Here is a 14,417-nt window from a genome sequence, read left to right as displayed (position 1 = left end):
GTGATAATCCATACTTAGGAGGCATTAGAAGTAGGCTAGTAAGCATGAAAATTTTGAATGGAGCGAGGCAAGCAACGCAGGTAGATGTTGTAGCTAGTAGTATGAGAGGATCACAAAATTTCCGAATGGAGTGAGGCAATACTGGCCAATCGAGTAAAGCGAATGAAGGACACGTGAGCAACAAAAAGGAAACCGGCCTAGTGTATGAGATATATCATCATCATGAGCATCATCATCATCATAAAAAGGAGCAAACAAACAAACAAGATGAGAGAGGTGATAAAAAAGGGGGCATATTTCTTTGTGGGTTACTAGTCTTGAGATGTGGGGGAAGACCTATCAACTTCACCATCCTGTGTATATCTTTTCTCTTTTGTGTCATTCTTTCTTTCTGTTAAGGTTATGAGGTTTGAAGCTTTTGTTTGGTGGGGGGTATGTACTATGAACTTCCTTTCTTCTTCTTCTTCGTCTTCTTCTGTGTTTTGAGGCCTGCTTTCATGCCCTAGCCCTCCTCTGCTTTGCCCTAAATCCTTCAACCCCCTGCGTTTCTCATTTCGCCATAGCTTCCCTTCTTGGGATTTCCCGTACCTCCTCTCAAATGTAGTGCCCCTCCCTTGTTCCTTCCCTCGCCTGCCGCCTCCCATGGAGGCTGCTCCAGATTGCTTCCTTTCCCGGCATCAGTGATCATGGGTTAGAGCCACACCGCCCTCCCTCTCAGCACATCGTCGGAGCTTGCGCCTCGGCCCTACACCATGAAGATTGATGACGCTCCCCTCACTCGTTACCTCGTGAAGCAGTTGCAACCCTTGTATGTTGCATCTCGTGCCCTTGCTGGATTTTGTCGAAGCGCTTATGCTGGAAGTTCGTTCGCTTTTCTATGCTTTAATCTCGCTTTGCACCTTTGGGTCACTTTCTAGCAGCTGGTTGGGAGTACTAATGCTCTCTCATAAGATAACCGTCTCGGTGTTACCAGAGTGTTTGACAGATCCGGATTTTGTTATACTAGCAACACTAAGCGAGAGAAATGGGTCGAGATTTGTGTTTTGGTGTTTGTTTCTTTCTTTGCTGCAGTAGGGTGAGCTGTATCATCCGCAGGCCGCCTAATTATGTTTTTAGTTGAACACGCAGGACGGAGGCTGATCCTACGCTGCTCGCAAACTACGTGGTTGCACTATTAAAGAACAACAAACCGAAGAAAGACCTGCAGAAGTTGTGCATTGATCAACTCTTTGACTTTCTTGGAGAAGGTATTCGAGGTTAATATTTGCACGCATGGACATGCCAAATTTGTGCTGTGCTTCGCATTTTTGGGAATCTTGGAGTAGACAAGCATGTTGTGGATAAGATGCTTTGAAGGTGCCCTCCTCTTCAGATACTCCTGACCCACCCAACGTTTTGAGTACTTAATTTTGGCACGGCTCAGGCGTCATGGGAAGTCAGCGCAAGGCAGCTTATTTTGTTCTTTGTTGAAGAATCTCAACTCGGGCTTAGTATCCTTTTGGGAGAGAGGGGGCTGCCATGCTCACGTCCAGGGAGTGGTTTGATAGGCTTGCCCTTTTTCACACTGACTGATGCGGGTAAATATCAACGGTGTACTCTAGGCATCTCGGAGAGTTTCCTTGCAAGGACTTCACTGTAAATTACACTCTTTTACTCCAGATGGCCAGTAATCGTTGCAATTTTCTAATCAGTGGGCATCCAATGTGGAGTATGAAAGGTGCAAGCCAACCAATTATTCTTAAACGTTTACACAGAGGCGAAGCCCTACTTTGCAGATGGACTAGTCTTGATTGGGCTCTCGAACCGTTAAAGCATCAAACTTTCTCGTGCATTGGGCATTTGTGCCCTTTGCCTTCATATTTTTTCTTTTGCTTGTATCCTTTCCTCTTTCTATTTGTCTCCACAGGGGAAATGTGTGCGTATCAGATATGAATGTAGTATATGAGGCTATGCGCATCCTGCAGGGTGCCAATGACATTGGTAAGATTTCACAGCAGCTAGTCCAGCCTAGGCAATCAGGGCAATATGGAGGATGGAAGAGAGACCCTGTTATTTCTTCTTCCAATTTTGGAGCTATGGATTGGTATAATATATTGGTTGCATCTGTCCTGCCGCCTTAGTACAACACCGACAAAGTGCAAATATACTTTTATATTTACATAAAAGTCTTGGGACCAATTGGGGGGCTCAAGATTAAACCCTTACTCATGACCTCCTCTGCTGCTTCACACCCCATTGAAAGGGCACTCTTTTCCTTGGAGTCATGGTGTTTTTAGTTTTTATGACGATGTCAAATTATGCTGTGCATTTTCCTTTTCTATGATGAGTCGGGGCACTCTTCTTGCTCTCTCTACATAGACACCCACACACACGTGCTCTCTAACCGTCTCAGAGTGTAATTATCACACTTAAATGTTTATCAATAGACTCCGCGGGGGTTTAGAAACCCAATATAGCGGCTTATGCTTGGGCACTGATGACATAAGCATTGCTTTGCTTGCTAGGTATGTCACCTTTTGTTTTTCAACTTCCTGTTTTTTGTTGGTTAACTCGTTTTTCTTGTCTTTCGTTTTCTCTTTTATTTTCATTGTAGAATCTTTGCACTTTAGAACAACAAAAATTTGAGTTTGTACGATTGGATTTATTGTAGTCTTACAAAGGATATATAAATATCAATAGCCACTCATTGAAGTGTCGGAGGATTGTCAGGTGTGGTAAACGTGAGTCTCATCAGGTGCAAATAGAAGGGTGCTCGTTTGGTGAAACATTTGGAGTCTTATTCCCTTTTCTCACCTTAAGTTTCAGCTTTCCTTATGTTTACGAACATGAAGGAGTTGTGCAGAAGTTTTGGTAGTTTATCTTGCTTGAAAATGATGTAACACGTGGCAGGAGCATGTGTAAAATTTGGCTCATGACATGTGTCACAACCATGTGCTTCAATGTCAATATATACCTCTCAAAGGTTTAATAAGAAAATACTGTTGGTTTATGCCACATTTATTGCTTGCATGTGGAAACAGGATAAGAATTGCTATAAGCCCTTAGCCTTGGATCATGCAGGAACAAAGCCTTTTGTTGTGAAACTTTTCCATGCTCTCGAAGACGGAACAATATCAGCTTTTCATGAGGAGCATAATATTAAAGAATTGAATGAGGTAGCCACCACGTCAGCTACAGTGGCAACTACAAGTGCTGCCACAGTTACACAAAGTGGTGACAACACAGAACCAAAGACGACGGCTCAGCCTGAAAAAGTGTCAAGTGCAGACATTGGTGCTTTCAGCGATCAAGAAGAGGAGGGTTCTGATGATGAAGACGATGATCGGAACCACAAGCACAGGAGGCGTGTCAGCAGGTCTCGCTCCCTTGATAGAGATACTCTAGATGAAGGTGAAAGGGGACCTTACAGAAAGCGTAACAGGCCTACAGAAAATGGTCAATCTTTGCGGGAGAATGATCGCTCCGTTGGGGAGATCCGTAGGGGGTCTAGCCTGATGCAGATGGAAAGGGATGGACCACAGAAGAATGAGAGGCGGCTAAGTCGTGATCATGGTTACAGTGCTGCTTTACGGCTTAATGGGGATGTAAGTCAACGTGGAGGATCAAGAGGAGCTCCAACATTTCGTGGTGATGGACCTGGGTCCAGGTTTGAACATCCTAATGGTTTGTCTCGGGGAGTCTTAGGCAGAGGTCGAGGGGCAGCAACTGGTCTGTGGGGACCTCATGAGCAGAGATTGCCACCATTTGATGGTTCTGATTATAGTGCAACGATGCTACCAGCAGGTCCTTCTCCTACCAACCTGTACACTGGCAGAGCAATTCCCAGTCGCTCAAATCCTCCACATTCACCTTGGTCTGGATATAGCCATCATCTGGGAATTGCAAACGGTGCCTTGGATCAGACGCTGCCTCTAAATACAGGGATTCAGGGTCCACGCGGGGTTCCAATAAGTGCTGCTATGGGTGTGGGAGTAAATATTGGAATTGGAATGACCATAGGGCGACCAAGATGTCCGGATTTTGAGGAGCGCGGATATTGCCTCAGAGGTGACTTATGTCCAATGGAGCATGGTGCAAACAGGATAGTTGTGGAAGATGTTCAGGTTTATACCATTCCCTTTTGCTTTGGCCTTATTAAAGGCACATAAAATTGTGTCTTTTTGTACCCTTTTATCAGTAATAGAAGAGTCTTAGAAAAACAATTGTGCTCTTTTATTACTCTTTTAATGAGACAGTTGGGTTTATCTTTGCCATTTTCTGCTATCAACGTTGTTGTCTCTGCCACTACTGCTTTTTATACAGAGTCTTTCTCAATTCAATCTTCCTGTTGCACTTCCAAGTGGACGTAGTATGGCTGTGGGTTCTGTTCCAGTTTCTGGTCCATCTTCAGCGGCATTCTCTCCGAATCTTGGACTTCCAGGCAGAGCTGTACGGGAGATGAGCATGTCAGCGTTGGATGAGCCCGGGCTTTCCAAAGGGACATTAGCCGCTACTGCAGGCACAGAACCTGATTTGTATGATCCAGATCAGCCCTTGTGGAATAAAGAGCAACCTGATGTGGCAGACGGAATGAGGAGGCTCCCCTCGTTTAGGAAGGGTCAGGAGGAAAGTGAGTGGGAGGGTGGTGCTTCTGAGCGTCGCCAAGGACGCACTCCGGATGATGGTAATCCTGAAAGGTATGGAAGGTCCACAACAACAAGTGGAGGCTCTCAAGGTCTAGCACCAGGGCAGTCAGTTTGGGATCGTATTGGGCCTGTTGATCGGGGTGAGAGCAAGCTTGAAGGCATTAATCGAGCTGGTAATAGTCCTGTTGAGGGCTTACTGCGTTTGAAAGTTCCAATGAAAGAGATCATGGAAGAACATGAGTGCCAGAGTAGTAGACAGAGGAGATGGGAGGGTGATGTTGATGGGGTTGAAGAAAATCTTGTCAAGGCTCCAAACATGAATGCTGGAAAGGGCCGTGGTCTAATTAGTAATCAAAATGCAGAGATTGGATCCCGTGCCATCGATAAAAGTAGCCTCAGAGGTGGAGCACGAAGCATGACATCTGGGTCTGAAAGAGCGCATCGAACTCTCTATGTTAGCTGCATTCCGAATAACAACAATAGAAAAGAACTTTTGATGGCCCACTTCCAAAAGTTTGGAGCTGTTATGGATATTCGCATTCCTTCACATAGTGACAGAGCTTTTGTACAGTTTTCCCAGCGCGCAGATGCAGAAGCTGCCCTTATGTCACCTGATGCGGTCATGGGGAATCGATTCATCCGATTGTCTTGGGCCAACAGAGACAGTATACAGGATTCTTCTGGTGAAGACACATCTTTGCCAATCAATGGTCGTACTGGGGCTGGAGCTGGGCATGTGATGCTTCCTCAAACATCCCACATAAGAGGAAAGGATAAGGCTGTGTCAGCTGCTGTTTCCGAGTCTAATGCAACTGAAAGTGCTGGAAGATTGGCTGGCTCAAATGTTCAGCCATCATCAGTCATTGCAACTCAGAAAAAGCAAGAAGAACTCGAGCAGATGAAAGAAGAGATAAGAAGAAAGCAAGAAGAATTGGCTCAGAAACGGGATGACTTTCGTCGCAAATTGGAACGCCTATCTAAACAGGTAAAGCTCTATGTGTTTTGAAACTGGATGACTCTCTTAACAGGTAGAACTCTCTCAACACAGCCATTGCACTAGAGCTGACGCGCTAGATTTTGTGTGTAATGTGAATTCAACTGGGTGGGGCGTACTGCTGGGTGTACCCAGTTTGTATTGGGCAATGAGGCTGTTGTGTACTGTGATTCATATTTAGTTTATGGAAGCAGTTGAATTGTGCTCACCAGTCCATATTTTGATTGTTGAATTTGTGTGTCCAATTGTACTTGTTCTAATAGTCACATGGTCACATCTGTTTTCTTTCCCTGAGTTTTTCCAGGGTAGTGGGATAAAAGCAGATTCTGAAGGTGATCAGCCCAGCAACAAGCGGCCAAAACTAGAAAAATTGGAGGGAGTAACTAATGACAACAAGCAGATTTCAGTAGATGTTAGTGCTCTGCCATTGGAGAAGAGTGTATCACCTGCGGATCAGCGAGCTGCAGGTTCAGTAAAGTTATTTCCAGATGCTTCTAAGCAGGTTGTTGTCTCAGCACAGATATCTTCTGGAAGCCTACCCCAGCCATCCCCCAGGGGGTTGAGGGGTCATTTCCCACGGCCAAGTGTGATGGGCACAGGAAACCCTAGTTCTCCACAGTGGGGCCCTTCCCGATATAAACTTGACAACCGCACAACTGTCTTCCGCATCCTTCCACCTTTTCCAGATGGCTTATTGGATGTAAGTGTTTGGTATTGGTTATTCCTCCTTGTAAATTTACTAATTTTTAAAAGGGCTTTTATTAGCTGGACTCTCTCTCTCTCTCTCTCTCTCTCTCTCTCTCTCTCTGCCCACCCCGGACCCCAAAAAAATTGCTAGCTCCCCATAAACCATGAGGCAGTGCACACAAGCATTCATGTTTCTCTTGTTTGATTCTTGCCAGGGAAGTTGTTTCATCGTTCAGACTGTTCTGCTGTTTTTCGGATGAACCAACTGATGCTTATGTCCAGATTGAAAAACAATTATACCTGCAAATCCTATTTACTAACCTGGAGTGCTTGTACCAAATCTTGGAACTCTCATGCTATAGGTGTCCCTGCTTACCCTGCTCCTGTCTTTCTAACTTATATGTGTACGCACATGTGAGTTAGTCATCATCCTGTCTGTCAGTTAGGCAGAGAGGGCTTCTATGTGGGTGTGCCCGCCCAGAGAGAGGTGTAGCATTTTCATCCTTTCTCAGTGTATTTATATAGGCTAGGAGGGGGTCTAGCCAGGGCAGACAAAAGTTGCTTGTAAAGTCTGATCTAGGCGAGTGTGAGGGGCAGGCGAAAGTTCTGAGTTCTTGTAAAGTGTGATGTAGGAGAGTGTGAGGGGCAGACAAAAGTTGTTGCTGATTTCTGAAGGCGTGGACAGCACTAGAAGAAGGTGAACTACCGACGAAGGTGTTGTAAAGGTGTGGACAGTTTGGGAAGAAGCGACTTGCTGTAGAAGGTGTGCTTCAGGCGTCGAAAGTTGTGAAGAAGGCAAACCTGGGGCGACCTCTTCTTTCTCTCTTTGTTGCCAGCCACCCTCCTTTCTGGTTCCTGTTGGGTCGGGTTACGCCAACCTAGGGTCGGTCCAGGTTGGCCTGCATAAGCAGGCCAACTGTAGGGTTTGGGGACCTATTTATAGCCACCCTCCTGCGCTTCTCGTGACATGGAAAGTCTAAGAGAGATGGGTGAGGAGCCAATGAAGATCCCTGTCCTATCCACATTCCCGATGGAGGGTCAGTTGGACGGGAATGATTATAGAGTGTGGAGAATGATGATGGAGTCACTGTTGCAATCATATGACCTGGTTTACTTCGTACTTATTGGAGTTTAAAGGCCACCTTGGGATTTCGGAGGTGGTAGATGGCCCAGTTATGTGATGGGGTAAATGCTCGTGTTTCCACAGCGTGATTCGACATTCATCGAGTGCGCCAACTCGAACTGCATAGTGATTGCAAGAAATACAGTGTTCCATACTCGATCAAGTATATAGAGATTCAGTATCGCTTTGTTCATGAGAAGATACTTGATGGGGAGATCCTGTTGGCCTTCGTTACCTTGTTGAGTCGGGTTAGGCCGACCTATGTCGGCCCAGGTAAGCAGGCCGACTGTAGGGTTTGGGGACCTATTTATAGGCTTCTTTCTATCCTCTTCTGAGCATCTTGTGCAAAGGTTTTTTTTTAGCAATTCATAGGTTTTTTTTCAGATAATGGGTGTCGAAGTTTCTCTCCCTCCATCGCATTTTCTTGTCCATGAGTTTACTGATTTTGCTCTTCAGTTTGCTGTTCTCAAATCTGCTGTATTTTCACAAGGGCTTCTTGCCTAGAGAGACGTGTAGCATTTTCATTCTTTCTGAATGTTTGTAGGTTAGGAGGGGGTCTAGCTTGATGAATCAAGTCATGTCATGAAAAGCCTTGTGAGATCATACAATCATCCTCTAATCTTTGAGTGATTCTCACATTTTTAAATTGCAATCATAAAGTGTAGTGTGTCATGGAGTGTATGGGTGAAACCATGCTTGCTAGGTATGTCTACTTTTTGTTTTGCAAATTTTTTTGGTTACCTCATTTTTATTCTCTTTCATTTTCTCTTTTATTTTCATTGTAGAAATTTGGACTTTAGAACAAGAAGTGCACGTGCATGCGCCTGCGTGTGCTACATCTCTATTCTCAACTCAATTGCTGCTAACACTTTGTTGGACGAATGCTTGAATCCATGGATCATGTGAAGTGGATCCAACTTGTCTCAATCCTCAGTCTTCCACAGTATCATACTATCCCAACATTTGGGCTTTAAGCGCGTCGTACCAAGTATGTCGTCGTTATCTAGCTACATGAGCTACATTGAGTTCTTTTACCCATATCTTATGAGCCCATCTGAGCTATAATCAATCCTAAGAATGAGGGTTAAACCCTCAATAGTACATTTTTACCAAATTAGGTCCCCTAAGTATGTGTATACCTCATCCACCACTGGTAGCTTGGTCTCAACTCGATTCAAGATTGTTGCTAACACTTGGTTGGACGAATGCTTGTCAAATCCATGGATTATTTGAATAGGGGATCCCCAAAAATCATACTATCCCAACCATGGGGCTTAAAGCTAGACATACATTTGAAGCCATGTCTCTTATTGTTGCAACACATTCCAAGGATGTCCTTGCTATATACCTCCATGAACTTCATTGAGGATCCATGCTCCATAAGGATTGCTTGTAATTTTGTCTCAACTTGACTTGGAAAAACAGTTCCTAAATCCTTGAAGCAATAAAGAAAACAATATTGTGTTGCTTTCAACCCTCATACGTGATTGCTGAAACAAAGCATAGTGATTGCAATAAATTCTTTGATAAATATAGAAACTAGGGCTTTTTGAGATAACCTACGAGGTTTCAAATTTAGTGCCAAAGATCTCTCCACTAGTCCGGACATATGGAATGCAGATTCGGGCTCTAGCACCATGTGGCTGCAGCTCAACATGAACTTGTCCCTCGAAAAGAAGTCATGCATGATCCTTGGCTTTTCTAGGGCCCTGATCTTTAATGGGTCGCATGAGTGTCTGCTTGTATCTTGTGACTATTCTCTCCCCATCTCTAAATCTGCCTCTTCCCCCTTCTCTATAGAAGATGAGTTGGGGCATGTTCCTAGACTCATCTAAATTGAACTCCTCTACTATGTATCTGTTATGAACTATTTTCATTGTTTTAAAATAATCCCCGGTGAGTCTTGGAGCCCAAAGCTTTACACTATGGGAGCTCTTTTGTCAGTTTGCTGCTCCTTTGGGAAGCTGAAATTGCAGCAAATAATCCGCAGATATTCTAGTTAATTCGCTGGTGTAGAATTCAGATCGCAACAAGAGGAATCAATTCGCAGCAGTGGTAGTCAGTTCACACTTGAGCATAATCATCACTTGGAATCTGCAAACTATGGACAGCAGTGGTAGAACTCAACAATGAAGTTGGAGACGGAGGGAGGGTGTGGGAGATGGAGGAAGAGAGAGAAGACAAAAGTATAGGGCTCCAGAACTTAGGCTTGGACCCCCCGCCCCCCCCTCCTTCCCCCTTGAGGACTTTATTGCAATAGAATAGCTTTGTACATCTGGCTCGTAGAGAGAGAATGAGGCTGAGTGCAATTCTCAATACTACTTAGAGCTCAGGGGCTCTTCTTTTATAATCTAGGCCTAGCTTGTGCTTTTCCAAAAGCTAGACCTGCTTTTTAGCCTGAAATAGGCTACTTTTTACAAATTACTGCTTTTCTCCATACAGAAAGTGCTTTCCTCCAAGTGGGGCACCTTTTATGGGTCTTTGATCCTCATGGGCCCACCATAAAGTGGGGCGCCACTGATTCTTGAGCTTTTGCTCTTGTGGGACCTGCTTTTTGGCACTTGCCCTTGGAACAATGGGAGTAAATATAAAAATAGAGGGGTGAATGGCTCCTCACTTGCGTTGTTGACATGTGGAATTGGGGGATATACAAAGGTGGCTTGTATGGATCCTTGGATGTATTGAAGGTGTGAAGAGTCCTGCCGGCTTTTTGGATTGTGCAGAGGCTTTGGCATGGCTAGGAGGCGGGGGCTGGCACTTGGCGCCTTTTGTGACAAGTGGCATAGTGTGCTTTGCTGCCAGCATTTGGTATCAAGCCTTAACTTGTGGACTGTGGACTCTGTGAGCAGCAGACAGCTGGTGGACTGTATGACTGTATGTGCATGCTCTATGATTGCTGGTGACAAGTGTCTCTTTTGACGGTGGCTCTGCCAGAGGGAAAAAAGACTATGTGCAGAATTATACTATCTAGGTATATGCACTATGTGGCCCAGGTGTTCAAAGCACAGTTGAATAGAGATTTGAAGGCAGCTGGTGTGGGAATTGATGGCCTGCGTCAGTCCATGAACTGGCTGTGAATGGTCCAGCATTTGATTGATTGATCGACCCGGCCCTTTGTGGGTGGTTGCCGATGTTTGTCTAACTTGGCCTTGTCTGTGGGTGGTCAGGTTTCTGTTTTGCTGATCTGCCCTTTGTGGGTGTTCAGCGCTTGTTGGCTGGGCAGTTCTCTAGTGGCATTTGGACGATGGGGGGGTGTTGGAAATATGGTCCTTTGGGGCCTTGGTGTCCTCGTGGCACCTTGGAACAATGGGAGTAAATATGAAAAATGGAGGGTGAATGGCTCCTCACTCGTGCAGCTTACACGTGGAATTTTGAGTTTAAAAATCACCTACAAAGGTGGCTTGAATGGACTCTTGGATATATGAAGGTGTCTCCTCAGTCCTGCTGGCTGAAGAAATTAGTGTTGGATCCAGATGTAGAGATGCTAAAGTGGGGAGGGTAAAATTGTTGGCAGCAAAGTGCATGCTGCCTCTTGTCACTTGAAAGCGCAGAGTGCGGGGGGTCCAAAGCCCGCGCCTCCTAGCCATGCCAAAGCCTCTTTGCCAATACCCCACCCTTACGACAGGTTGTTGCATGGCGGCTAGGCTAGGACCTTGCAGAAGACTGTTGTCATCACCCTTCTGCCACATGTCCTCACGCGATAGCTCTGCTGCCTCCACCTCAACACAAGAAATTTGCGCCTCATTAGAGATGGGGAATGGGCACTGAAGACTGCCATCATGATGGTATAAATGAAGCCGAAAACCATTAACTGGATGTGGAAGTACGTGCCCTCGCAGATCCGCAAGATAAAACAATGTCGTTCCGCAATCATTAAAAAATCAAAATGAACCCGACCATTGCAATTTCAACTTCCCCGGCATCCTTCCAAGTGCTAACTATGATTACAAATGGCATCGAAAAGTTTCGTAATAACATGGGTCAATCTTCTCATGCAATTGCAAATCTAGTTCTCCATGTTCTCTCCCCACATCTTCCCAACTTGCTCCCCTTTTCTAAAATTTCCTTGCATGGCTTTATACATTTCTCTGTCATAGAATTTCTCTGATCTTTTTACCTAACTACTGTCTTGTATGTCTTTTCCTTTGCTGGTTTCTCATTTGCTGTGGTTTGTTTCTTGTACGTTGTATTGTATCAGTTTTTGCATGGCATCCTTCTGCTCTGCTTTTAAGATGATTGAGGTATTTTCTGTTCGTATCTTATTTATTTGTGTTCTTCGTATGTATGTTACTGCAATTTTTTACATTGCATTTGAGCTGCATTCCTGTAGTCTTTATCAGCGACCTCTAAGATAGCCGCAATAGAAAACAAAAGAAGATAAACATTCGCCATCAAAGCAGGCCAAAGATGAGATCATGACCACACTATTTAAACCAATAATTACGTTACTTGGACATTGATGAGTAGCCTCTAGAGCCTAAAATTTATATATATTGCAAAGATACCCCTTGCCTCCCATTGTCGACACAGCATTCACTGTGTTGGTGGCTGCTAACAATAGGAATGGAGCAGGGAATATGTATGAAGCACACATTGGTTTGGAATTTTTGGAGCATTTTCTCAAGGTATCAGGTGTTCCTGTTTGTAAATGTGCTTATGGGTTCTGAAGGCTTGAGATTGAGGACATTTCATTTGTGCTTTGCATTAAGGAAGGTTGGTACAAAGCTTCATAAATGAAGTCTTCCACAGGGTGGAGAGCTAGCTTCTTATCACTCGGGGGCTGATGAAACCAACATGAAAATTCTTGTTTGTACCTCTTTTCCTGTTCCTTTTTGAAGTGAGCTGGACTGAGTTGGTGGTTCTCTCAATGTGTAATGTGCACTGTCTATGGGGCTTGAGTTTTTTATGCTAAGGTTGACAATAGGCTTACAAAAGCCAGGCAGGCCCCTTTTTCTAATGTGAAGTTGGGGTGTCCCCTTTGGGGGGTGAATTTTCTTGTGTTGATAGCGTAAATACTAATGCATAATGTTTTGTTTTCCCTTAAAAGTCGAAGATCATACATCATATCTCCACGTGGAAGTTTTCTCATGTGAATATTTGAAAATAGGCTTACAAAAAGCCAGGCATGCTCGTTTTATACCAATGTGACCTTGGTTTTTCTGCTTTGGGTGTGTGGTAAATCAGAAGCCATGTATGTGTGAAGTTTTTGTGCTGATAGTTCAAATACTAAAATGCTCGTCCACACATCTTTTTGGTATGCTTTTGTTTTAGTTGCGATTCGTAAGCGTTGCGTACTTAATTTCTTTCACACTCATTAATCATCTGACAGATTACGACCCTGAAAGAGCATTTCTCAAGTTTTGGGGAATTATCAAACTTGGAAGTGGAGGATTCGGATCAGAAATTTGAAGGGAGTTTGACAGGAAAAAGTGTTGTTCGGGTAACTTTTGGTTCAAGGCGTGCTGCAGAGCAAGCTTTTGTTCAGGGTAGATGGTTCCAAGGAATGTCACTTCAGGTAGTGTGGGTCAACCTTCCGATGAATGTTCCGGGTGCAACATCAATCGGCAGTAAGCAAGGGGATGTTACTAAGGATACTCCCTTAGTTCACAACCCGAGGCCCTCCAAAAGTGGGGCAGGTGACAAAGTAGGGCCAGAGGATGGGAAATCTCCAAGGTGCGAGGACAGAGCAGTTACAGATATTGCTTCTGCAGAGGACGATATACAAATAGCTGCCAAAGGTGTCGATGAATATTTGAGATCGGGTCAGGTGCTTGCAAGTCGTCCCCAGTCATATGCAAGTACCAAATTGGATGGTGCAAATACTGACAGTCCTCACATCCACACAGGAGCAACACCTATCTAGTCTTTCGCTAGCATGGTGGATGCTTGTAAAATGGTGAGTAATTTTCTGTTTCAGCAATGCAGGTTACCTCATTGATGATCAATGAGATGAATAAGAAACAGCTGTAATTTTTTGCAGAGTGCACTTCTTTGGAGTTTTTTGGTCAAACTGTTACCGTGGCTAGGGTATAAAGTAGAAGCGAAATAGTAACTGTGTGATTGCTTTTATATCATCAAGGCTCCACTAGAAGATGCCTCTTAAGTTACTAACTGTTGGGCCATTGTTGGTCACTGTGCCTGGTCTGCCCATTTATATACCGGTCTCTGATAGCCCTTACAATCTTCAAGAAAAGGGAGTCTTGTCTCTATGGGTTTGATGCTTCTCCACCAAAGTGGAAGGTCATCTGTACATGCCTTAAGCTCATGCATTGGAATGCACGCTGCCAGTCAATGGAAGGGTTATGTAAACCCAATTTGCGATATTTCATTGCAGGGATCCGAAAGTTGTACAACACCTATGGTCATCTATTCAAAACTGAACTTCGATTCAATCCTTAAGGGCAGCATGTTGTTGAGAAATTTTATTTTCTGCGTGCACTCGTTCTTCAGTTCTAACTTCAAATGTTTTACTTTCTATAGCTCTCTGTAAGTTGTCGTGTAGATAGCTAGGAGATGGCTTTCCTAAATACTAACTTTGTCAAATATGCTGATTATGTCTGTTTCTCACTAGATGATATGATGACCTAATCGGGAGCCTTGCAGGCTAGCAGGGAGGCTCTGTTCATGACCCACATTCTTGGTCAGCTGTTTCATTGTAAGGTTGTTTATAGGTGTCTTGGAATGCTGGACCAGATTACTTGTCTAGAAGGTTTCCTTGAATCTCTTTGGAGTGACCAGCTGTTTACTCTTTCTGAGTTTCTGTTGCAGTAGCAGCTCACCTTGCAGATTATCTGTTGATCAGGCTGACGTGTGATTATTGTTGTGTTTATTGCAGTCAAAGGCAGTGCCTTAAGAAGACACCCCCCCCCCCCCCCCCCCCCGGCCCCAACTCCCCCCCGTGCACACACAGAAAAACCAGTTCCCTTACCTTCAGAAAACTTTGTATTTGCTTTCAATTAGTTTAGTTACCAATGTAGTGCCTTGGGTG

The 14,417-nt window shown here is 44.4% G+C and overlaps 1 protein-coding gene across 3 annotated transcripts; it reads left to right on the top strand.

Moving 5' to 3' along the window:
* Nucleotides 1-322: 322 nt before the first annotated feature.
* Nucleotides 323-13,851, top strand: LOC147893146 (zinc finger CCCH domain-containing protein 41-like). Of its 3 annotated transcripts, none has more exons than XM_087386958.1 (7): nt 323-808; nt 1,129-1,247; nt 3,061-4,103; nt 4,303-5,610; nt 5,924-6,319; nt 12,759-13,325; nt 13,619-13,851. In XM_087386958.1, the coding sequence occupies exons 1-6, from the start codon at nt 753-755 to the stop codon at nt 13,290-13,292; spliced, it is 3,456 nt and encodes a 1,151-aa protein (XP_087243084.1). In that variant the 5' UTR covers nt 323-752; the 3' UTR covers nt 13,293-13,325; nt 13,619-13,851. The 3 variants fall into 3 exon arrangements, with proteins under 3 accessions (XP_087243084.1, XP_087243082.1, XP_087243081.1); XM_087386956.1 differs by having other exon boundaries at nt 13,410-13,851; XM_087386955.1 differs by having other exon boundaries at nt 12,759-13,851.
* The last annotated feature ends 566 nt before the right edge of the window (nt 13,852-14,417 follow it).

Source organism: Dipteris shenzhenensis, chromosome 16 (genome assembly GCF_047967505.1).
Source record: "Dipteris shenzhenensis isolate YYH24624 ecotype China chromosome 16, Dip_SZ_1.0, whole genome shotgun sequence".
Lineage (NCBI taxonomy): Eukaryota > Viridiplantae > Streptophyta > Polypodiopsida > Gleicheniales > Dipteridaceae > Dipteris > Dipteris shenzhenensis.
This window is presented reverse-complemented; position numbering and strand designations above follow the sequence as displayed.